General features: G+C 44.1%; 1 protein-coding gene across 1 annotated transcript in view; it reads left to right on the forward strand.

Moving 5' to 3' along the window:
- Window positions 1-2: 2 nt before the first annotated feature.
- Window positions 3-24,000, forward strand: part of LOC311234831 (apoptosis-stimulating of p53 protein 2-like) — a gene marked incomplete at its 5' end in the record, with an annotated part of 42,456 nt that continues 18,458 nt past the window's right edge. Inside the window, 4 exons of the mRNA XM_084322075.1 lie at window positions 3-66; window positions 4,226-5,112; window positions 9,531-9,668; window positions 22,706-22,839. Of these exons, the coding sequence (XP_084178201.1) occupies window positions 3-66; window positions 4,226-5,112; window positions 9,531-9,668; window positions 22,706-22,839 (1,223 nt within the window). The remainder of the gene's footprint in view (window positions 67-4,225; window positions 5,113-9,530; window positions 9,669-22,705; window positions 22,840-24,000) is intronic.

A 24,000-nucleotide genomic window follows, 5' to 3' on the forward strand; every position in this document is an offset into this window, starting at 1 on the left:
ACTTCCAGCCGCAGCCTCAGGGGGCGCTCAACCGCTCGCAGAGCCGCGGCAATGGATTCGTCAGCGGTAAGAATATTACTACGGTGTAGAACGACGTTATTCGTACACTTTTGTCACGTCGGACCTGTGATGTTTTGTCCTTGAATACTTGCCGTAGTTCCCGGCGTGACGCTGTGCTACCCGGAAGTGATTGGTGACAAGTATGTACCTGCGCCGTAGTCGGAATAATAAAGTGTCAAACTAAAGTAGTGGTGCGGTCATCATTGTTATACAGGTGAGGTTGAGAAGTCCTCGCGATATATAACACAATTTGGCGACGAGGACGTCTGAATCTGCCGAAAGAAGAAGGTCAGGACGTTTGTTTACCTTGTTAGCGTTAGCTTAGCGAGTTAGCATGTTAGCTCACGGTGAACGGCACTTGGAAACGGCTACAAGATGTTGTTGTTGACTGTTTGTCGAGCATCTCGATCCCCTGTGAACACAGAGGTGCTACATATATGTGCTAAGATAAGATAAGATTATTCCTTTATTGATCCCCTTTGGGGACATTCGGGCCGTCATGGCAGCATGGGGGGGGGGGGGGGGAGGGGGAGGGGGGCGACAGGTATGGGCAGGGTAATAGTAGAAAGACGTAAATATAGGCAATAAAATCATAGTAAAGCAACGTTATGGGTAGAGTTGGTACAAACGGAGAGAAATGTAGTTTCACCTGAGCTCAGTACTTACAGGCTGAAACACACACCTGAAACACACACCTGAAACACACACCTGAGGCTGAAACACACACCTGAAACACACACCTGAAACACACACCTGAAACACACACCTGAGGCTGAAACACACACCTGAAACACACACCTGAAACACACACCTGAAACACACACCTGAGGCTGAAACACACACCTGAAACACACACCTGAAACACACACCTGAAACACACACCTGAGGCTGAAACACACACCTGAAACACACACCTGAAACACACACCTGAAACACACACCTGAGGCACCTGAGGCTGAAACACACACCTGAGGCTGAAACACACACCTGAGGCTGAAACACACACCTGGGGCTGAAACACACACCTGAAACACACACCTGAAACACACACCTGAAACACACACCTGAAACACACACCTGAAACACACACCTGAAACACACACCTGAGGCTGAAACACACACCTGAAACACACACCTGAAACACACACCTGAGGCTGAAACACACACCTGAAACACACACCTGAAACACACACCTGAGGCTGAAACACACACCTGAAACACACACCTGAAACACACACCTGAAACACACACCTGAGGCTGAAACACACACCTGAAACACACACCTGAGGCTGAAACACACACCTGAAACACACACCTGAAACACACACCTGAGGCTGAAACACACACCTGAAACACACACCTGAAACACACACCTGAAACACACACCTGAGGCTGAAACATGTGTGTAGGTGTAACTAGGAGAGATATGAGGACTGTGTAACTAGGAGGGATATGAGGACTGTGTGTAACTAGGAGGGATATGAGGACTGTGTGTAACTAGGAGAGATATGAGGACTGTGTGTAACTAGGAGAGATATGAGGACAGTGTGTAACTAGGAGAGATATGAGGACTGTGTGTAACTAGGAGAGATATGAGGACTGTGTGTCACTAGGAGAGGTATGAGGACTGTGTGTAACTAGGAGAGATATGAGGACTGTGTGTAACTAGGAGAGATATGAGGACTGTGTGTCACTAGGAGGGATATGAGGACTGTGTGTAACTAGGAGGGATATGAGGACTGTGTGTCACTAGGAGGGATATGAGGACTGTGTGTAACTAGGAGAGATATGAGGACTGTGTGTAACTAGGAGAGATATGATGACTGTGTGTAACTAGGAGGGATATGAGGACTGTGTGTAACTAGGAGGGATATGAGGACTGTGTGTAACTAGGAGAGATATGAGGACTGTGTGTCACTAGGAGGGATATGAGGACTGTGTGTAACTAAGAGGGATATGAGGACTGTGTGTAACTAGGAGGGATATGAGGACTGTGTGTAACTAGGAGGGATATGAGGACTGTGTGTAACTAGGAGGGATATGAGGACTGTGTGTAACTAGGAGGGATATGAGGACTGTGTGTAACTAGGAGAGATATGAGGACTGTGTGTAACTAGGAGGGATATGAGGACTGTGTGTAACTAGGAGGGATATGAGGACTGTGTGTGTAACTAGGAGGGATATGAGGACTGTGTGTAACTAGGAGGGATATGAGGACTGTGTGTAACTAGGAGGGATATGAGGACTGTGTGTAACTAGGAGGGATATGAGGACTGTGTGTAACTAGGAGGGATATGAGGACTGTGTGTAACTAGGAGGGATGTGAGGACTGTATGTAACTAGGAGGGATGTGAGGACTGTGTGTAACTAGGAGGGATATGAGGACTGTGTGTAACTAGGAGAGATATGAGGACTGTGTGTAACTAGGAGAGATATGAGGACTGTGTGTAACTAGGAGAGATATGAGGACTGTGTGTAACTAGGAGGGATATGAGGACTGTGTGTAACTAGGAGAGATGAGGACTGTGTGTAACTAGGAGGGATATGAGGACTGTGTGTCACTAGGAGGGATATGAGGACTGTGTGTAACTAGGAGGGATATGAGGACTGTATGTAACTAGGAGGGATGTGAGGACTGTGTGTAACTAGGAGGGATATGAGGACTGTGTGTAACTAGGAGGGATATGAGGACTGTGTGTAACTAGGAGGGATGTGAGGACTGTGTGTAACTAGGAGGGATATGAGGACTGTGTGTAACTAGGAGGGATATGAGGACTGTGTGTAACTAGGAGAGATATGAGGACTGTGTGTAACTAGGAGGGATATGAGGACCGTGTGTAACTAGGAGGGATATGAGGACTGTGTGTAACTAGGAGAGATATGAGGACTGTGTGTAACTAGGAGGGATATGAGGACTGTGTGTAACTAGGAGAGATATGAGGACTGTGTGTAACTAGGAGGGATATGAGGACTGTGTGTAACTAGGAGGGATATGAGGACTGTGTGTAACTAGGAGGGATATGAGGACTGTGTGTAACTAGGAGAGATATGAGGACTGTGTGTAACTAGGAGAGATATGAGGACTGTGTGTAACTAGGAGGGATATGAGGACTGTGTGTAACTAGGAGAGATATGAGGACTGTGTGTAACTAGGAGGGATATGAGGACTGTGTGTAACTAGGAGGGATATGAGGACTGTGTGTAACTAGGAGGGATATGAGGACTGTGTGTAACTAGGAGAGATATGAGGACTGTGTGTAACTAGGAGAGATATGAGGACTGTGTGTAACTAGGAGGGATATGAGGACTGTGTGTAACTAGGAGAGATATGAGGACTGTGTGTAACTAGGAGGGATATGAGGACTGTGTGTAACTAGGAGGGATATGAGGACTGTGTGTAACTAGGAGGGATATGAGGACTGTGTGTAACTAGGAGAGATATGAGGACTGTGTGTAACTAGGAGGGATATGAGGACTGTGTGTAACTAGGAGAGATATGAGGACTGTGTGTAACTAGGAGAGATATGAGGACTGTGTGTAACTAGGAGAGATATGAGGACTGTGTGTAACTAGGAGGGATATGAGGACTGTGTGTAACTAGGAGGGATATGAGGACTGTGTGTAACTAGGAGGGATGTGAGGACTGTGTGTAACTAGGAGAGATATGAGGACTGTGTGTCACTAGGAGGGATATGAGGACTGTGTGTAACTAGGAGAGATATGAGGACTGTGTGTAACTAGGAGGGATATGAGGACTGTGTGTAACTAGGAGAGATATGAGGACTGTGTGTCACTAGGAGGGATATGAGGACTGTGTGTAACTAGGAGAGATATGAGGACTGTGTGTAACTAGGAGAGATATGCAAAAATACATTTAAATTGTGTATGGCGCCCCCAAGTGGCGAACCACGTAATGCGCTGCATCGTATCACGGCCGACCCGGGTTCGTTCTTTGCCCAATGTCTTCCCCCGCTCTGTCTCCCATTTCCTCCTCCTCCCTCTCTCTCTGCCCGCTAGTAAAAACGCAATAAAAATCTACAAAAACATATATATATATATTTATAAAAAAAAAAGCTTACAGCTTATTTCCATTGCGGTCCTTCATATTCTAAGAATTTTTTTAAAATAAAACAATAAAACAATCTTCTCCTCCTCCTCCTCCCAGTGTACGGTAAACCGGTCATCCCCGGCGGCGGCGGCGGCTCCCAGCACCCAGAGAACCCCTACTACCTGGACCGGCACGGCTCCCCCTCCGAGTCAGAGGTGGACCACGCCCAGACGCAGGGAGGCCCCGGCCCACCAGAGGGCGGCGGCGCCCCCACCACCGCCCAGCCGGAGACGGAGCGCGCCCCGCGGCCCCTCAGCCCCACCAAGCTGCTCCCGTTCATCTCCAACCCCTACCGCCACCTGCAGAGCGACGGGGACCTGGAGGCGCTGAGGAAGAGGCTGTACAACGCCCCGCGGCCCCTGAAGAAGCGCAGCTCCATCACGGAGCCCGAGGGCCCGGCGGGGCCCAACCTCCAGAAGCTGCTGTACCAGAAGACCACGCTGGCCGCCATGGAGACGGCTCTCACGCCCACCACGCCCACGGAGGGCTCGGCCCCGGGGCCCCCCTCGATCGGCCCCGAGGAGGAGGAGGAGGAGGAGGAGGAGGGGGCGGGTCAGACTTCAGAGGGAGGCCCGCCGGGCCCCGCCCCCCTCCTCCTCCTCCTCCCCCCCGCCGCCCCACCCCCGGTGGCCGAACAGAGCCACGGCATCCACGAGAGCGAAGACGTCGTCCCCCCTCCTCCCCCGACCCACCCGGCTCCCAGGCCGGACGCCGACGCCCTCCTCCTCTTCCCTCCCCCGCCGCCCCCCTCCGCCGGCGGCGGCCTGCGGGACCCCACGCCGCCCCCCGGCTTGCCCCCCCCCGCGCCTCCGGAGGGCTTCCTGGACGAGTTCCCCCCCTACCCCCCGCCCCCGTACCCCAGCGGAGCGGAGCAGGAGGGTCCGGGCGAGGACGCCTTCAGCATGAGGGCGCCCGAGGTCACCGGACAGGTCACGCTGCCACCGGTACGGATCAGTGGTCTAGACCGTCGAGTCACGCGGTGGCGGTGTTCTATGTCAGCTCGCTAGCTAACGTTGCTAACGTACGTCGCTAACATTAGCCTGCTAGCTAATGGCTCGACTGTAACGCACAATCGGCGCTGTTGGCTAGCTGGTAGTGGTGGTGTTCTATGTTAGCCTGCTAGCTAACGTTTGCTAACGTACGTCGCTAACATTAGCTTGCTAGCTAATGGCCCGACTGTAACGCACAATCGGCGCTATTGGCTAGCTGGTAGTGGTGGTGTTCTATGTTAGCTTGCTAGCTAACGTTGCTAACGTACGTCGCTAACATTAGCCTGCTAGCTAATGGCTCGACCGTAACGCACAATCGGCGCTATTGGCTAGCTGGTAGTGGTGGTGTTCTATGTCAGCTTGCTAGCTAACGTTGCTAACGTACGTCGCTAACATTAGCCTGCTAGCTAATGGCCCGACCGTAACGCACAATCGGCGCTATTGGCTAGCTGGTAGTGGTGGTGTTCTATGTTAGCTCGCTAGCTAACGTTGCTAACGTACGTCGCTAACATTAGCCTGCTAGCTAATGGCTCGACTGTAACGCACAATCGGCGCTATTGGCTAGCTGGTAGTGGTGGTGTTCTATGTCAGCTTGCTAGCTAACGTTGCTAACGTACGTCGCTAACATTAGCCTGCTAGCTAATGGCTCGACCGTAACGCACAATCGGCGCTATTGGCTAGCTGGTAGTGGTGGTGTTCTATGTTAGCTCGCTAGCTAACGTTGCTAACGTACGTCGCTAAACATTAGCCTGCTAGCTAATATATTGGAATTCTTTATTGGGAAAACCACTTGCGATACGGTATCTCGTTTTCGAGAGGGTCCCACATTTTGTGCAATATAGTACAGAAACAGAACACATAACACACAACAACAACAACAACAAAAATTGAATTGCTCGACTAATGCACATTCAGCGCTATTGGATAGCTGGTAGTGGTGGTGTTCTATGTTAGCTTGCTAGCTAACGTTGCTAACGTACGTCGCTTAACATTAGCCTGCTAGCTAATGGCTCGACCGTAGCGCACATTCAGCGCTATTGGCTACTGCCCCTCCCTAGCTTCCTGTTTTTACAGGAAACGCATAAATATGTGGAATCAAAAAATAGCATTGTAGAATAGAATAGAATCTTTATTGTCATTGTTGGTACAACGAAATTTAGTTTAGAGCACCACCACTGGCATACAAACATACTGAATATAGCATAATACATAATAATAATATCAATAATAACAATGTCCAAAAGTGCAATAGTGCTAGTGCAATAAATAGTACAGGATGGAGAGGAGAGGGGGGGGGGGGGGGGTGTTGACTTGCAATGGATGGAATAGTGTATAGTGCAGCAATGCAAGTCCGGTTCACAGTTATTGTTGTAATGGAGAAGTGGGAGTTATGTCACTGGGGGTTGGGGACGGGGACGGGGTGCGAGGGGGTGGGGGGGGGCAAGTTGATCGTTGAGCCGCCTGACAGCCCGTGGGTAGAGGCTGTTGGTCAGTCTGCTGGTTCCGGACTGGATGGATCTGTACCTTCGACCAGAGGGCATCAGTTGAAAGAGATGGTGTGCTGGGTGGCACTGGTCCTGTAGGATGGTATTCACACGACGTGGGCAGCGGGAGGTGAAGACTGTGGAGACATCTGGGAGGCTAGCTCCAGTGATCCTCCTCGCAGCCTTGACCACTCTGTGGAGACATCTGGGAGGCTAGCTCCAGTGATCCTCCTCGCAGCCTTGACCACTCTGTGGAGACATCTGGGAGGCTAGCTCCAGTGATCCTCCTCGCAGCCTTGACCACTCTGTGGAGGGCCTCCTTCTCTGCCCTGGTGCAGCTGGAGAACCACACCAGCAGTCCGTAGGTGATCGGGCTGAGCCCAAAACGTTCGAACCTTTGTTTGTTACGTTGGCATTCAAATTCTAAATCAACATTAGACATTTTAATTAAAAAAAAAATATATATATATATATATATCTTTATTTTTTTTTTCAATTAATTCTGTTTAAACCAATGGGGTTTTTCTTCACAGTTGCAGATAAAGATACACTAATATTATAGTATTAAAAGAAACTGATGAGTTATATTCATTAAAGAAAGTTGATTTAATTGATTTAGTTGGGCTGGGGCTTCTCCATGGGCTGGGTCTGGAAAGTTGATTTAATAAAAAAAAAAAAAAAAAACGAATTTAATCAGATGAATCACTTTATTCAAATTGAGGATTTAGTTTGAGGATAATTTTTTTTTTATAATAATATTATTTTTATTTATTTATTATTATTATTATTTTTATTAAAAACGAAGGTTCGAACGTCCGTTAGAAAAACCCTGACGAAGTTCGAATCCCAAAAACAGGCTTCGGGGAAACAGCCCTAATGTGAGTACACTCTCTACTGCGCTCCAGTGGTAGAAGTGTGCCATCAGTCCCGGTGGGAGTTTAGCCCATTTAAGTTTCCGTAGGTAGAAGAGGCGTTGCTGAGGTGGCTGGGTAGCGCAGCGGACTAAGCCTCTGTCTACCACCGCAGAGACACTGGTATCGAATACTGGCACAATTGGCAGAGTCAGCTGGGAGGGAAGCCGGCGGGGTGTGTATCCTGGTCGTTGTAAAACAGCGACTCCTACAGGTCGGTCGGGGCGCCTGCACACCGCGAGGGAGGGGGTCTGGGGGAGGTAGTGTGATCCTCCTCACGCGTTACACTTCCCCAGTGAGAGTCCGCGCTGTCGGGTGAAAAGAAGCGGCTGGCTGACTCCGCATGTATCGGAGGAGACATGTGATAGTCTTCAGGGCTCCCTAGGCCGACGACCAGTGGGGTGAAAATTGGCATAACGACAAAAAATTGGGATGGGAGAAAAAATACAGAAAAAGGAGGAGAAAAAGTAGAAGGCGTTGCTCTCCACCTCCTGAGGTCACCAGTCCTGCGGACATTTCTGGTTGTAGCCAATGAGTGTGGCTTTCCAATGATACCCCACGATATGATAATTGGGGATCTAATACGGTCTCTATTGATCGATTTATGATAAAGAAAAGCAGGGTCCCCCAATTGGGGGACCTTACAGCTTAACAGCTTAATGAATATAACTCATCAGTTTTTAATACTATAATATTAGTGTCGCCTAATCTTTATCTGCAACTGTGAAGAGAAACCCAATTTTTAAACAGAATGAATAGACACATAAAAAAAAATATATATATTTATTACATGGCGTTTTAACATTCGCCGAAATGCTTGATTGTGATTGGTCAATAGCGCTCGGTTGCCCATAGCAGCGGTCCGTTATTACTCGATAACGGACCGCTGCCAGGGGCAACCGAGCAATAATGACCGCTGTTCGCAGCTGGAGCAAGCAAGCCCACTGACACACACTGCATCAGTGCAATCAGACACACCTGCCGGCTGCCGGCGATAATAATGACAGCGGAGCCACAGAACAACTGCGTCTGCATTTGATCTCGTCTTGTCGATGGTGTAAAATGAATTAGGTATATTGTTAGTAGGGCTGACCCCTATTAATCGATTAGTCGACTAATCGGTCGAAAGGAGCCGTAGTCGACTGGCCAACCTCTTAGTCGAATATAATAAAAAAATAAAATAAAAAAGAATATATTAATTTTTTATTTTTTATTTTTTTATATAGTTTTTTCCAAAAGAAAAGAGGCCTAGAAGCGTGGCTAACGCTAATGGCACGCATACCAGAGGCTAACTGCCTAAGAAAACAGGCACAGAGGCACTGAAAGAGGATTTCACTCGTCTAATGAACACACTAGACTAGACAAATATCAAGATGTATCCATCAGTGGACCAATTGCATGCTTTTGCAGAGGACAAGAAGCCTTCAGTCGACTCCTTCAGACATTAAGCACCCCCACAGCCCAAATGGAATGATAAAAAATAAAAAAAAAAATAATAATAATAATAATATTATACGTTTTTTTTTTAAGTCGACCAATAGTCGACTAACGGCAAATTTTGCCCAATCCTAGTCGACCATCCAAATCCTTAGTCGGGGACAGCCCTAATTGTTAGTAAGTTAGCCCTGTAATAAGCGGGATAATGTATAAATAACACAACTGACCTTCACTACGTTTAGAACACCTCGGCGAGGAGCCTCTGTGTTCTAAACTCCGTGTCGGTCAATTATTTTGCGATAATGACCTCGTAGCGATACATTATCCCTTAATTTTTTTTTTACATTTGATTAAAAATAAAAAATTCAAATGTTGATTTAGAATTCGAATGCCAACGGAATGAACGGAGGTGCGAACGTTTGGGCTCGGCCCTAGTTCTCTGTGAGGTCATCAGTGTGCGCCTCCTCTCTCTCCTCTCTGTGAGGTCATCAGTGTGCGCCTCCTCCCTCTCCTCACCCTGCTGTTGTTCTGTGGCTCTCAGGGCAAGAGGACCAACCTGCGCAAGACGGGCTCGGAGCGCATCGAGCACGGCATGCGGGTCAAGTTCAACCCGCTGGCCCTGCTGCTGGACTCGTCTCTGGAGGGAGAGTTCGACCTGGTCCAGAGGATCATCTACGAGGTGAGCGCCATTCGAAAAAATCGATCCTTTTATTGATCCCACGTGTATACTGTAAAAACACATAATCCCTGCTGCTCTGAGGGTCCTACTGCATGCACAGAGAAGAAAAAGGTCTGCATCTTCTTGTCTAACTCCAGGGTAGATGGCAAATAAGCGACTTCCGGGCATGACGAGTAACTAGGAGGTCGCACATTTTAGGCTCAGCTGCTAGCATGTAATTTAATCCTACAAAACTAATCAAAATATCACTCAAAGTCGCGCAGTATAAGTATAAGAATATCCGGAATCAAAATGTCAGGAAAAAACGCTAAAGAAAAAGCAAAGAAGGATAGAAAGAAAGCTGAACAGTCTGAGGTGGAGGAGGAGGCCACCAAGTCGGATGAAAATAAGATGGCTAACGCACACGAGGACGTCGACGAATCTGATGATGAAAAGTTGAGTCCAGACAACCAAGATATCATGAAAGCCATACTGACTATGAAAACTGGACTGTATAAGAAATTCGACAAAATGCAAATAACAATTACGGAAATAAAGAAACAGATACAAGATTGCATAAGCCGCATAGAGCAGACTGAACAACGGATTTCTGACGCGGAGGACAACGTTAATAAGCTGATACCGAAGGTTGGCACTCTGGAGAACACCGTTAAAAACCTTCTCGACAAAGTGGAGGACTTGGAATGCAGGAGTCGAAGAAATAACGTCAGGTTGGTGGGGCTACTGGAGAAGGCAGAGGGCCAGGATGCAACTGCATTTTTGGAGAAATGGTTACCGGAGGCTCTGAATATTGAACCAGGGGGCTTAGTATTGGAGCGTGCTCATAGAATCGGTGCGCCACTTGACTCTCAACGCCCAAGGACCCTAATCATGAAGTTCATGAACTTCAAGGACAGAGAGAGAGTACTGAGGGCGGCTAGGACCAAGGGACGGGTCCTTTATAATAACGAGCCGGTTCGTCTTCACATAGACCTCTCTGCAGGTGTGCACAAGAGGCAGCGCGGATACGACGAGGTGCGGAGGAAGCTGAGAGAGCGGGGGATCCACACGCACCGAATCATCTTTCCAGACCGGTTGCTGGTAACTCACAACGAGAGAGCCCGCACCTTTCAAACACCGGCGGAGGTGGACAAGTTTATCCGAAGCATTTGATTTATTGAGACGGTCCCGGCGTTGGAAGGCTCCGAAAGGAAAGTAACAGTCATACTGAGCCTACTGTATTCTTATAAGTGAATATATAAATGACGTTATAAAAATAGCCATTTCCACGAAATGAGGCGTGGTTGGACTATGACTGTTTAGTTTTCCTCTGATTTTTATTTGTATTCTTATTCGGACAGGACTGAGTCTAGTTCAATGGACAAAATCAGCACTGGTTTAGACTTTTCCTACAACGCATTGCAGATTCTGGGGCAGGCTACAAACATTTAACTTTTTACATTTTCCTCGTCTCCCAGCCTGCGTGCGCGCGTTCCAGGTTTGTACTAAAAGTGTTTCAGATTTGTAATAATAGTGTTTGGCGTTTAAAGTAAGCCCCTGACCTAATGGATACTATACCTACAAGTTGCAAGCATTGCGCAGTTCAAGACAACACTAGATATGTTATTTGTGATTAGTATTTAGAAAAAATGAAAGCTAGTTTGAGCTTAGGGGGAAGACAAGTTAGAGAAACTCGTTTGGCCAGTAGTGAAATGAGGGGTGAGGGGAGATGCATGGGCATCATCAGGTTAGTAGGGGGTGGGGGGTGGGTGTTTTTTCCTGATGTGTTTTATTATTTTTTCTTCTCTCATATGGGTGTGGCTGTCTGTGTACCTTTTCATAAGGGATATATATATATTAATTAACTAATGTCAGAGAACTGCAAGGTGAAATTTACTTCGTGGAATTGTAGGGGCTTGAACAAAATTACAAAGGTGAAACGGGTAATGAGCAGGTTAAAATATTTGAAATCAAAAATTGTTTTTTTACAAGAAACGCATCTTTTGAATGAAGATGTTCCTAAAGTAGCAAAAAGGTGGCAGGGCCAAGTGTTATCTGCCCCCTACACCACTCATGCCAGGGGGGTTATGATACTAATTCATAAGTCTGTCCCATTACAGGTACATAATGTAGTAAGGGACACTGCAGGTAGATATATTATGGTCCAGGGTAGGTTACTGTCTGAAACGTTAACGCTGATAAATGTTTATGGTCCCAATGAAGAGGACCCTAAATTCTATGATAATTTATTTTTGACAGCCTCAACTCTTCCTGGACAATACATAATAGCTGGTGACTTTAATTGTACGTTGGACCCTTCAAAGGACAGGTCAACTGGTCTAGAAGGCACTCACAATAAGTCGAGAAAGACAATACATCATTTTATGAAGGAATTAAACTTGTTGGATATTTGGAGGCATGGCAATCCAAATGCAGTGCAGTATTCCTGCTATTCCAGCACTCATAAAACACACTCACGCATAGACTACTTTTTAGTCTCAGCACTGCTTGCCTCCAAAGTAGGTGAATGTCAGTATAGCAGTATAGTTCTTTCGGACCACGCAGCGGTATCCTTGAACTATGAAGATACTAACCTAGTGAACGACCCACCAAGATGGCGTTTTCAACCAGGATGGCTCACGGATCACACATTTATAGACTTTTTGGAGAAACAGATTGACCTGTATTTTGAATGCAACAAGTCCCAGACCTCTGCTGGCATGAGGTGGGAGGCTTTCAAGGCTTTTATTAGGGGACAAATAATCTCTTTCACTAGCTCAAAGAAAAAGGCTACAAGACTTGAAATGGAGAAATTAGATCAGGATATAAAAAAAATGGAAACGGAAATTTATCATAACAAACATACGACTACAGATGCTCATTCAAAACTACTACTGCTTAGATCACAGTACAATGAATTAGCAGCTAACAAAGCCGCTGCCGACCTAATGAGACTCAAACAGTCCTACTATGATCAGGGGGAAAAGCCTGGAAAACTTCTCGCCTGGCGCATTAATGTCACTTCCTGCTTCAGCAAAGCAAGCTGCTTTTACTGTCGCTCCGCTCCGCTGCTTTTGCCTATCGCTATTATAATGATTTATCACAGCCCTTTCAACTTTAATTACTCTGTACGTTAACTCCCAATTCCTATGGTACTTCTCCAGAACTGTGAATCTTCTTATCTATTCAGATTTTTTACCACAGTCGAAAGGAGTAGCAAGATTCTCCGTGGGAGGAATAGCGAGCCGTCTTATCAGCTACACACAAAGGACTGTCGGAAGGCAAGGATATTTATGAAAGACGAGGAAGGTTTTCCTTGTTATTTTGAGTTTTAACGAGACGGAAGACGACAGTGTGAGTAATAGCACAGCTCCAGGGCAACGGAACTGCCCCGTGCCACCATCACCACCACCACCACCACCATCACCACCACCACCACCACCATCATCATCATCATCACCACCACCACCACCAGCTAAGTACCTAGCTTAGCTTCAGCTTAGCCTAACCTGAAAAGAAATAAAGGAAGATGCCGGGACTCGGCTCTCCCACAGAATGTACTAATTGCTTGGAGATGAGAAAGAGGATTGTAGAGCTGGAGGCTCGGGTTTCTACCCTGTACCAAATACAGCAGGATGAGCAACTCATTGACTCTATTTATGAAGCTACTACAAATATAGCCAACAATACCATGATTGAGAACTGGCCTTTGCTAGTAACTACAGAACAGCACCACCCAAAAGACGGTCCTTGGCACAACCAAGGAGCTAGACCAAAGCAGTGGATCACCGACAAGGATAAAAGGAGAAATAAACGATCCAGGACCTCACCCCCGGTACCGCCAGGAAATAGTTTCAACCTACTCTCGGAAACACGCATATCAACACCCAAGGCAAAGAGACATAGAAGCGTAGCTAACAACGCTAACAAAGAAAACAGCGAGCGTAACGGAGCTCACGCTAACGACGCTAATAGCAAGAATACCGGAGCTCACGCTAACACTAGCGAAGCAAACAGCTGGCATGCCGGAGCTCACGCTAGTGCTAGCGAAGCACACGCTAACGACGAGACGACGAGGAAAACAGAGCCACTAGCGACACGGCTGGCAAACACGACCCAGACCGAGCGAACGGCTAACAGCGAAGAGACTATCATGCGCCGAGAACGTCGCGGTAGCCAACGCCGAAGGTACGGGACCAGCGTTAACATGAAGGCTAACGAGGCTTTACCAAGGCCACAGGACTGTGGAAAGAACCAGCAGACTAGGCCTAGCCCAAAAACAAACGGCCCCAAAACTGTTGGAAAGAAAAATGCTAACCTCACACAGAAAATAGACTGCATACTGATTGGAGATTCCATAACAAGGTATGTGGAGATGGCAAATACAGAAAATATCTGTCTAGACAATACAACTGTGAAAGAGCTAGCCGAAAAACTTCCAACACTAATCAGACCAGGAATAACAAAAATTGTCATTCACTCTGGATCGTTTGACATCCTGCGAAAGAAGACTGGCACAGAGACTTTGAAAGACGATTTCACACGTTTAATGAACACACTAGACAAACATCAGTCTGTGTACACAAACACTGATGTGTCCATCAGTGGACCAATTGCATGCTTTCGCAGAGGACAGGAAGCATTCAGTCGACTCCTAAATTTTAATTCATGGTTAGGGGCTGCATGTCTCGTACACGGCCTGAAATTCATTGACAACTTCAATGTTTTCTGGAATAACCCAGAACGTTTTCAAAGAAATGGCTTCTTCCCAAATCGCTTAGGTTCAAAGCTCCTATCAGCAAACATGCGTCATGCCTTGATGGCCTCCAAGAATATTAAGCTCACACCAGCACGAGAGATAGTCATGAAGGACACAATCTCACCACGAAGTACAGCACAAGACGTCCCATCCCCGTCCCCCCCCCCCATATCACACAAGGCCATCTCGTCTGATCAAATGTCCCCGAAAGCACAGTGCAGTCAGTACGGTACAGTATAGCACAATTACCATGCCATCTCTAAAAACATACAAGTAATCATAACTAGCCAATGGCATGGTGAAAAATATACGCCACCAATGCGTTTACCTGCTATTAACCTCAGGGCCATCACGGTCAAACCAAAGCAGACCTCCTCTAAAGAAGTCCAACAAATAAAATTAGCTTTCCTAAATGTCAGATCACTGAATAATAAAACATTCTTAGTAAATGATCTGATTAAAGAAAATAACTTAGATTGCATCTGCCTAGTAGAGACATGGCTAAATAATGACACAGCTACATCAATAATGATAGAAGCTTGTCCACCAGACTATAACTTTTTTCAAATACCCAGAAAAAATAAAAGGGGCGGAGGAGTTGCAGCAATCTTCTCCTCAAAACTCTTGTTTAGAATCACAGAACTAGGCGAGTTCATGTCAATGGAATATCTTGCCATTGAACTAAAAACAGAATCAACTATTATTGTCACAATATACCGCCCGCCTAGACACTCACCAATATTTATACAGGAGCTCTCTGAACTGATCTCACTATGTGTTACCGGATATGATAAGGTGATCCTAAATGGAGACCTGAACATCCATTTTAATAAGAAAACAGACTCCAAAACTATGGAACTAAAAAATCTACTGGATAGCTTTGACCTAATACAGCATATAACAAATGCAACTCACCGGCTTGGGAATACACTAGACTTAGTTATAACAACAACTGGGCTAAGCATAACAAATATCTCAATAACTGAATTACCTCTCTCCGACCATCACTGTATATTTTTTGATACTCAAATAACCCTTACTAAAACAAAAAAAGAAATCATAGTTAAAAAGAGGCTCCTAAACGACAAAGCTGAATCAAAGTTCATTGATCTTATCAGACTACATGAACCACACAATCATGACAGCTCTCTAAATGAAATGGTAGAAAATCTCAATGATGCAATGTCATCTATATTAAATTCTGTCGCCCCATTAAAAACGAAAAAGAAGAAAACTAGAGCCTCGCCCTGGTTAAACTATAATACGGTCAACAAAGAAAAAAGGAAATGTCGTGCAGCGGAGCGAAAATGGAGAAAAACAAAAACCACCATATGCTGTGATATATACAAAGATGCTTTAACTGCTTATAATAAAACCATCCGCTTAGCAAGGAAAGATTACTTCTCTAAAATCATTACAGAAAATGCTGGAAACTCCAGAATCCTCTTTTCCACTATTAATGTACTACTCAACACTGCCCCTACACCTCCTCAGTCATCAACGGTTAAGTGTGAAGAACTTGCACTATTCTTTAACAACAAAATAACCTTTATCAGGGCCAGCATTACTCATGATGGAAATAAAGCTGATTGCGGCAAACCGTGCAATGTAACCATGAGAAGTTTCACATGCATCACATTAGATGTACTCTGCAAAACTGTCTCAGAATGTAACTCCTCCACCTCAGACATTGACCCTATACCTACAGCTTTCTTCAAACGGGTATTTAATAGTGTTTCAAGCCCTGTGCTAGATATCATAAACACTTCCCTTAGGACTGGTATTTTCCCGGATGCCTTTAAAACAGCAGTTGTAAAGCCATTACTAAAAAAACCTAACTTGGATAGTAATGAAATGGCAAATTATCGTCCAATATCCAACCTACCATTCATTAGTAAAGTACTTGAAAAGATAGTTTCAGTTCAAATAAATTCCTTTCTTGAAGAAAACAACATCTTAGAAGAATTTCAGTCAGGATTCAGAAAATATCACAGCACTGAAACTGCCCTCACCAAAATAATCAGTGACCTCAGACTAAACTCTGACGAGAATAAGATCTCCATCCTTATCCTGTTGGATCTCAGTGCAGCATTTGATACAATCGATCATGATATTCTAATCGATCGTCTTGAAAACCATGTCGGTTTCTCAGACCATGTGCTGGGCTGGTTTAAAACATACATCAGAGGGAGGAAATTCTATGTTAAACTAGGAGATCACATGTCTGATATATACGACAACAACTATGGAGTTGCACAAGGGAGTTGCTTAGGTCCTTTACTCTTCTCCCTTTACATGTTACCGCTGGGTGATATCATCAGAGAACATAATGTAGATTTCCATAGCTATGCGGATGATACACAACTGTACATATCTGCTGAACCAAATGATACAGCGATTAGCTCCATTACAGACTGCTTACTGTCAATAAATAAATGGATGAGTAAGAACTTCCTGAAACTAAACGAGAACAAAACTGAAATTCTAATTATCGGCTCCAAAACTAAAAAAGAAACATTAATAAAGAACCTGGGGGGACTAACCCCTTGGATCAAATCTGAGGTCACTAGTCTTGGGGTTATCATAGATTCAGAACTGAACTTCAATTCTCATATTAGCAAAGTGACGAAAACATCGTTCTTCCATCTCAGAAATATAGCAAAAGTACGACCATTTATTAATCAGAACGATGCTGAGAAGCTAATTCATGCATTCATATCTAGCCGGTTAGACTACTGTAATGCACTTTTCACAGGTCTCCCTAAGAAAACCACAGAGAGGCTTCAGCTAATCCAAAACTCTGCAGCCCGACTGCTAACTAGAACCAAAAGGAGAGAGCACATTAGTCCAGTCCTAGCCGCTTTACACTGGCTTCCCGTAACATTTAGAATTGACTTTAAGGTCCTTCTCCTTACATACAAAGCTCTAAATGGACAGGGACCTAGCTACATCGCCAACACTCTAATAAATTACACACCAGCAAGAACACTGCGATCATCAGCTGCTGGACTACTAGAGGCTCCCAGAAGCAGTCAAAAGAGGATCGGTAATGCAGCCTTTATCAACTATGCCCCAAAACTATGGAACAAACTACCCCAAAACATCAGGGAAGCCAACTCGCTAGACATCTTTAAAAGACAGCTTAAAACCTATCTCTTTGCTCAGGCATTTCACTGATAGTTATCTGCTACCACCTAGTGGCAAGAGGAAACATCAGGGATATCCTGACACAACTTGTATTTATTCTTACCCTGCCTACTCTTTTACACTGCCTATCAAATTCATGTGTCGGTTATTGCACTTTTTACTTCTTACTGATGACTATTTTTAAACTGAATCATTTTAAACTATTCTTATTTATTGCTAGATCCAAATGTGAAACACTGCGGGTTGTGACGCACACACACACAGTCACACACACACAGTCACACACACACACACACACAATCACACACAAACACACACACACACCGACATACACACATACACACACACACACACACAGACACACACACCGACATACACACACACACACACACACACACACACACAGTCACACACAGACACACACACACCGAGTTGTAGTAGCGTTGTAGTTGTAGATCTAGGTTAACTGTGTCCTGGTAGAGTAGTAGTAGTAGTTGTAGAGTAGATCTAGGTTAACTGTGTCCTGGAGTAGAGTAGTAGTAGTTGTAGCGTTGTAGTTGTAGATCTAGGTTAACTGTGTCCTGGTAGTTGTAGAGTAGTAGTAGCTGTACACACACACACACAGTCACACACAGACACACACACACCGAGTTGTAGTAGCGTTGTAGTTGTAGATCTAGGTTAACTGTGTCCTGGTAGATCTAGGTTAACTGTGTCCTGGGGTAGAGTAGTAGTAGATCTAGGTTAACTGTGTCCTGGAGTGGTAGTTGTAGAGTAGATCTAGGTTAACTGTGTCCTGGAGTAGAGTAGTAGTAGTTGTAGCGTTGTAGTTGTAGATCTAGGTTAACTGTGTCCTGGTAGTTGTAGAGTAGTAGTAGCTGTAGTAGTAGTAGATCTAGGTTAACTGTGTCCTGGAGTGGTAGTTGTAGAGTAGAGTAGATCTAGGTTAACTGTGTCCTGGAGTGGTAGTTGTAGAGTAGTAGTAGCTGAAGTACAACCACACACACACACACACAACACAATAAACACACATACACACTAAACAACGATGCATACAGGATTATTTATGACTATTTTTAAACTGAATCATTTTATTCTTATTATTTGCTAGATCCAAATGTGAAACACTGTGATTATTTGTTCATGAACTACAGGAGTATTACTGAATAGAGAGCCTATTAAGATGCTAGATCCTAATGTGAAACACTGTGATTTGCCATATCTTGCTATGCTCGCTCATGCCTGTATTTTTTATGTCCGTTCTATTTTATAATTTTTTGACTATTTTTAAACTGAATCATTTTAAACTATTTTTACTATTTGTGTTACTGAAAACTGTAAGCGGAGAGCCTATTGGGATGCTAGATCCTAATGTGAAACACTGTGATTCTACCCGTCTATCTTTTTATGCTCGCTTATGCCTGTATTTTTTACTGTTGTGAAGCACTTTGAACTGCAACCTCTGTATGAAAAGTGCTATACAAATAAAGTTATTATTATTATTATTAAACAACAACAAGCAGAAAGATCCATCAATTGTATTGAAGCCCCAAATGGTAGAACTATAGTGGACCCAACAGAGATTAATGAGGCTTTTAGAGTCTTCTATGGGAAATTATACAGCTCTGAATGTTCTCCTAACCTGGACATGCAAACACAATTCTTAGACGACCTAGATATTCCCAAAATTTCAAAGGAGGAGAGTAGGGCTTTAGATCAAAATATAACTGGCGTTGAAATTGCTGATGCAATCGGCTGTATGCAGGCTGGAAAAGCAGCAGGCCCAGATGGCATCCCCATAGATATTTATAAGAAATTCCAAACTAAATTAATATCACCCCTCTTGGAGATGTTTCAGGAATCCTTCGAGAATGGTCTTCTCCCCACATCTATGAGAGGAGCCCTAATCACTTTACTTCCAAAACCAGGGAAACCTAATACAAAATGTGAAAATATGCGTCCAATCAGCCTCCAAAATTCGGATACCAAGATTATTAGTAAAATTATTGCAAGAAGACTGGAGGTCCTTCTACCTAGGGTGGTGGGGGAAGACCAGAATGGATTTATTCAAGGGAGACAGGGTTTTCATAACGTCCAACGTGTGCTCAATATTTTATATAACCACAAGGGGGCGACAGACACTGCCTTACTCTCACTGGATGCAGAGAAGGCCTTCGACCGTGTCGAGTGGCCTTATCTGTTTGAGGTGTTAACACGATTTGGCTTTGGAGACACATTCGTCAAATGGGTTAGATTGCTTTGTACAGGGCTTACGGCAGAAGTTCTGACGGAATAGCAAGGTCTCTAAACCCTTTAAAATTAGTAGAAGTTGCCCACAAGGGAGCCCTTTATCGCCCTTACTTTTCATTCTTGCGATCGAACCATTTGCTATAGCGGTGAGGATGCACAGTGATATTCACGGGATTCGAGAAGGTCATATAGAACATAGGATATCCCTCTTCGCCGATGATGTAATATTAATGCTAAAAAATCTACACAGGTCTATCCCAGCACTCCTAAGTCTTATTGAAACATTTGGGAAAATATCTGGCTATAAAGTGAATCACTCCAAATCATCTATAATGTTACTCAATGAAAGAGAGAGGGAGGATGGGCTTGTTTGTGCTTCTACTCTCAACTCAACAGATACATTCACGTATTTGGGAATAAAAATTGTCCCTGAGGTGAATACGATTTCTCAGATAAACTATGACCCAATTCTGGAAGCTAGTACTTCTTCAATAGAGCGTTGGACATCCCTACCCATCTCAATTATCGGCAGGATTAATATTCTAAAAATGAATATACTCCCTAAATTTCTCTACCTATTCCAGAATATCCCTTTACCTCCCCCTTCGTCTTTGTTCACAAGAATCAAGAAACTGTTTACCAACTTTATATGGCAAAATAAACGCCCCAGATTACGTCTATCTCTACTTTACCTACCATATGACCGAGGAGGCCTGAAATGCCCAAATATCCAATGGTATTACTGGGCAGCACAATTGCGGACGATCATGTTTTACTTCTCATCGGAGAATCCCCCTGCTTGGATCCATTCAGAATCCTGCTCTGTTAAACCGAGCTTACCCTTGCACCTGTATTTGTATTCTGGAGACCGTAAATATCTGAAGAAAAATACAGACAACCCCATTATTTTAAACATGATAGATGTGTGGTTTGACACACTCAAATATTTGAATATAAATACGTCCCGATCCAGGTTCAGTCCTATTTGGGGCAATGCCAATTTTAAATCAGGGCAAAACGATAGTGGATTTAAAGTATGGGCTGAAAAGGGGTTAAGGAAAGTGCAAGACGTATACAGGGAGGAGGATGAAGTATTCATGTCCTTTGCGGAAATATCTACAAAATATGATATTCCGAAACATCACTTTTTTAAATATCTTCAGCTAAGGAGTTTTATATCATCTCAGAACCATTCATTGGATATACCGAACATTTCCATCTTAGAGGTAGCAGTCACTAGACACTGTTATGGTAAAGGTCTAATTTCAATGCTATACGACTTATTTGTATCTGGTTCAGATGAATCATCTGAATCAAAACTGAATCAATGGAACGAAGACATAGAGGAGGAAATATCTTTAGAAGAATGGAGCGTGGCATGTAAAGAGGCACAGAGTCAGACAGTCAGTAGCAACCTAAAACTTATACAATATAAATGGCTGATGCGTACATATATAACTCCTGTTAAATTGCATAAGTTTAATGATAATATTCCAGATACTTGTATTAAGTGTAGTGAGGAAAGGGGGACACTGTTCCACTGCATATGGGAATGTGTGAAAGTGAAAACCTTCTGGCAAGATGTTATTGATCTGATCGATCAAATCTTATCAAAGAAGTTGCCATTGAATCCCAAGCTTTTTATTCTTGGTTTATATCCTACCACCCCACATCTACAACGCAAAGAGTTTAGATTTATAGATATGTGCATATTACAAGCAAAACGTGTAATAGCTCTTAATTGGAAAAATGTTGATGGACCAAGAATTGGTATGTGGATTAAAGAAATGGCTTCAAATATGTCAATGGAAAAGATGGTGTATATTGTTAGACGTAAACAAAACATTTTTGATAATGCCTGGGGACCATTTGTGTACTTCTTAAAGCATAATACGAATGTTGGGAACTTGCTTCAACAAGAACGGGATTAGGGGGAGTACTGTGGGACAACTCTTATTATTGTGTAAAAACGACAAGAAACACCCTTTACTTAATGTGTAAAACATTTTGGTTGTATTATTATTTATTTATGTTTATTTTTTATTTAAATCTGTATCCTTCCTATGTGAACCTGTTTTTGAAGTTAATTATTATTTTGTGGGGTGTGGTTAGGGGAGGGAGAACGGGGTGAAAATGTTTGCTGAATACTGCTCTGCTGATATACATGTTGTAATTTGCAAACTAAAACCCAATAAATATATTGTTAAAAAAAAAAAAAGATGGCAAATAAGCTAATTTCCCAAAATGTCGGAGTGTTCCTTTAAAGCTGAAGCTCTGCGCTGAAAGCACATCATCTTGATTGACTTGAAAGCACATCTCCACCGTGGTGGTGGCTGCACAGAGGCAGAGCGATGAACATGTCCAAATATTTACGGTCCTCCTGACCATATGAATGACTGCAAATTAATCGACTCAAATTGGGGGTGGGGGGGGGGGGGGGGGGGGTGCGTTTGGAGTGCCATCATTCCCGTGTTATTCCTGGTTTCTCCTGAAAGATATCCTTCTTCTCGATGCTTTCCTAATGTAGTCGTCTTGTAAGCCATGTGGACTGGGCAGCGTCATGTGATCATTCATTCATTCATAGTTTTACTAGCTACGTGTATAGAAGAGTATAGTATAGAATAGTATATAATAGTATAGAATAGTATAGTATAGAATATAAGTACTTTATTGATCCACAGGGGGGAGTTCAGCACCCTGAGATCGCCCAACAATAAACATTTAGGTTAGTCAACTATTAAAAATAAGAATACAAATACAGTCAAGGATATACATTCTAAGATATGTATATATACATTCTAAAATATACAGCCAAATATATATATATACGGTAATATACAGTAGAATGTACGGTAATAGAGATGTAACGTGTCCCTCCTGCGCTCCCCCTCCCCTCCACCAGGTGGCGGACCCCAGCCTGCCCAACGACGAGGGCATCACGGCGCTGCACAACGCCGTCTGCGCCGGGCACACGGAGATCGTCAAGTTCCTGGTGCAGTTCGGGGTCAACGTGAACGCTGCCGACAGCGACGGCTGGTAGGTTCCCCTGACCCCTGACCCCTGACTTTAACCCCTAACCCCTGACCCCTGACTTTAACCCCTGACCCTAACCGCTGACCCTAACCCCTAACCCCTGACCCCTGACTTTAACCCCTGACCCTGACCCCTGACTTTAACCACTAACCCCTGACCCTAACCCCTGACCCCTGACTTTAACCACTAACCCCTGACCCTAACCCCTGACCCCTGACTTTAACCCCTGACCCCTGACTTTAACCACTAACCCCTGACCCCTGACTTTAACCCCTAACCCCTGACCCCATAAATCAATTCAAATCTAGACCAAAAAAAAATCTCATTTTTGATAGGTACAGAAGGGAAGAAGAGCTTTAATTGCATTTAATTAACAATTAATTAATTTAAATGTCATGTATTTTGTATGTAATGTAACGTGTACTGTAATGTGTACTATATGTATGTAATGTGTACTATATGTATGTAATGTGTACTATATGTATGTAATGTGTACTATATGTATGTAATGTGTACTATATGTATGTAATGTGTACTATATGTATGTAATGTGTACTATATGTATGTAATGTGTACTATATGTATGTAATGTGTATCCCTTTTCGGACAATGGACCTCTCTCAAACCCTGCCCTCTTTTCTTGATCCTCCAATCACAACTGTCGCTTACCTCGGACAAACAAAGTTTGGTAAGCGACAGTTGTGATTGGAGGATCAAGAAAAGAGGCAGGGTTTGAGACAGGTCCATTGGACAACGCTGCAATAGCAGCTGGTAAAGCGTTGGCGATTTATGGAATGACCGTTGTTATGTGTCCAAAACCCGAAATAATCAAAAATAACTGAACTGAACTGAACTGAACTGAGCCCTGACCCCGGCTCGTTCAAACCTTTATTCCTTCTCCAAAAGGACAATCCGAGGTCACCCTCATTTGCAACGCCGTCGAGACTTAAATATTTCTTTACAATATAATAATAATAATAAATGTGAATAACTCTTATCTATATATAGCACCTTTCACACATGGACCGCAGCCCAACGTGCCCCACAGCGAGTGGCACAAGATGAACATGGGCATGAAAATCAGCACACAGTCGACAGAATAAAAACGATGCATAAAGTGCAGACCTAAGAATAGGGTATAAAAGACAATGAAAGCAGTGCAAA

This window comes from Notolepis coatsorum (genome assembly GCF_963971535.1).
Source record: "Notolepis coatsorum genome assembly, chromosome: 9".
In the NCBI taxonomy this organism is placed as follows: Eukaryota; Metazoa; Chordata; class Actinopteri; order Aulopiformes; family Paralepididae; genus Notolepis; species Notolepis coatsorum.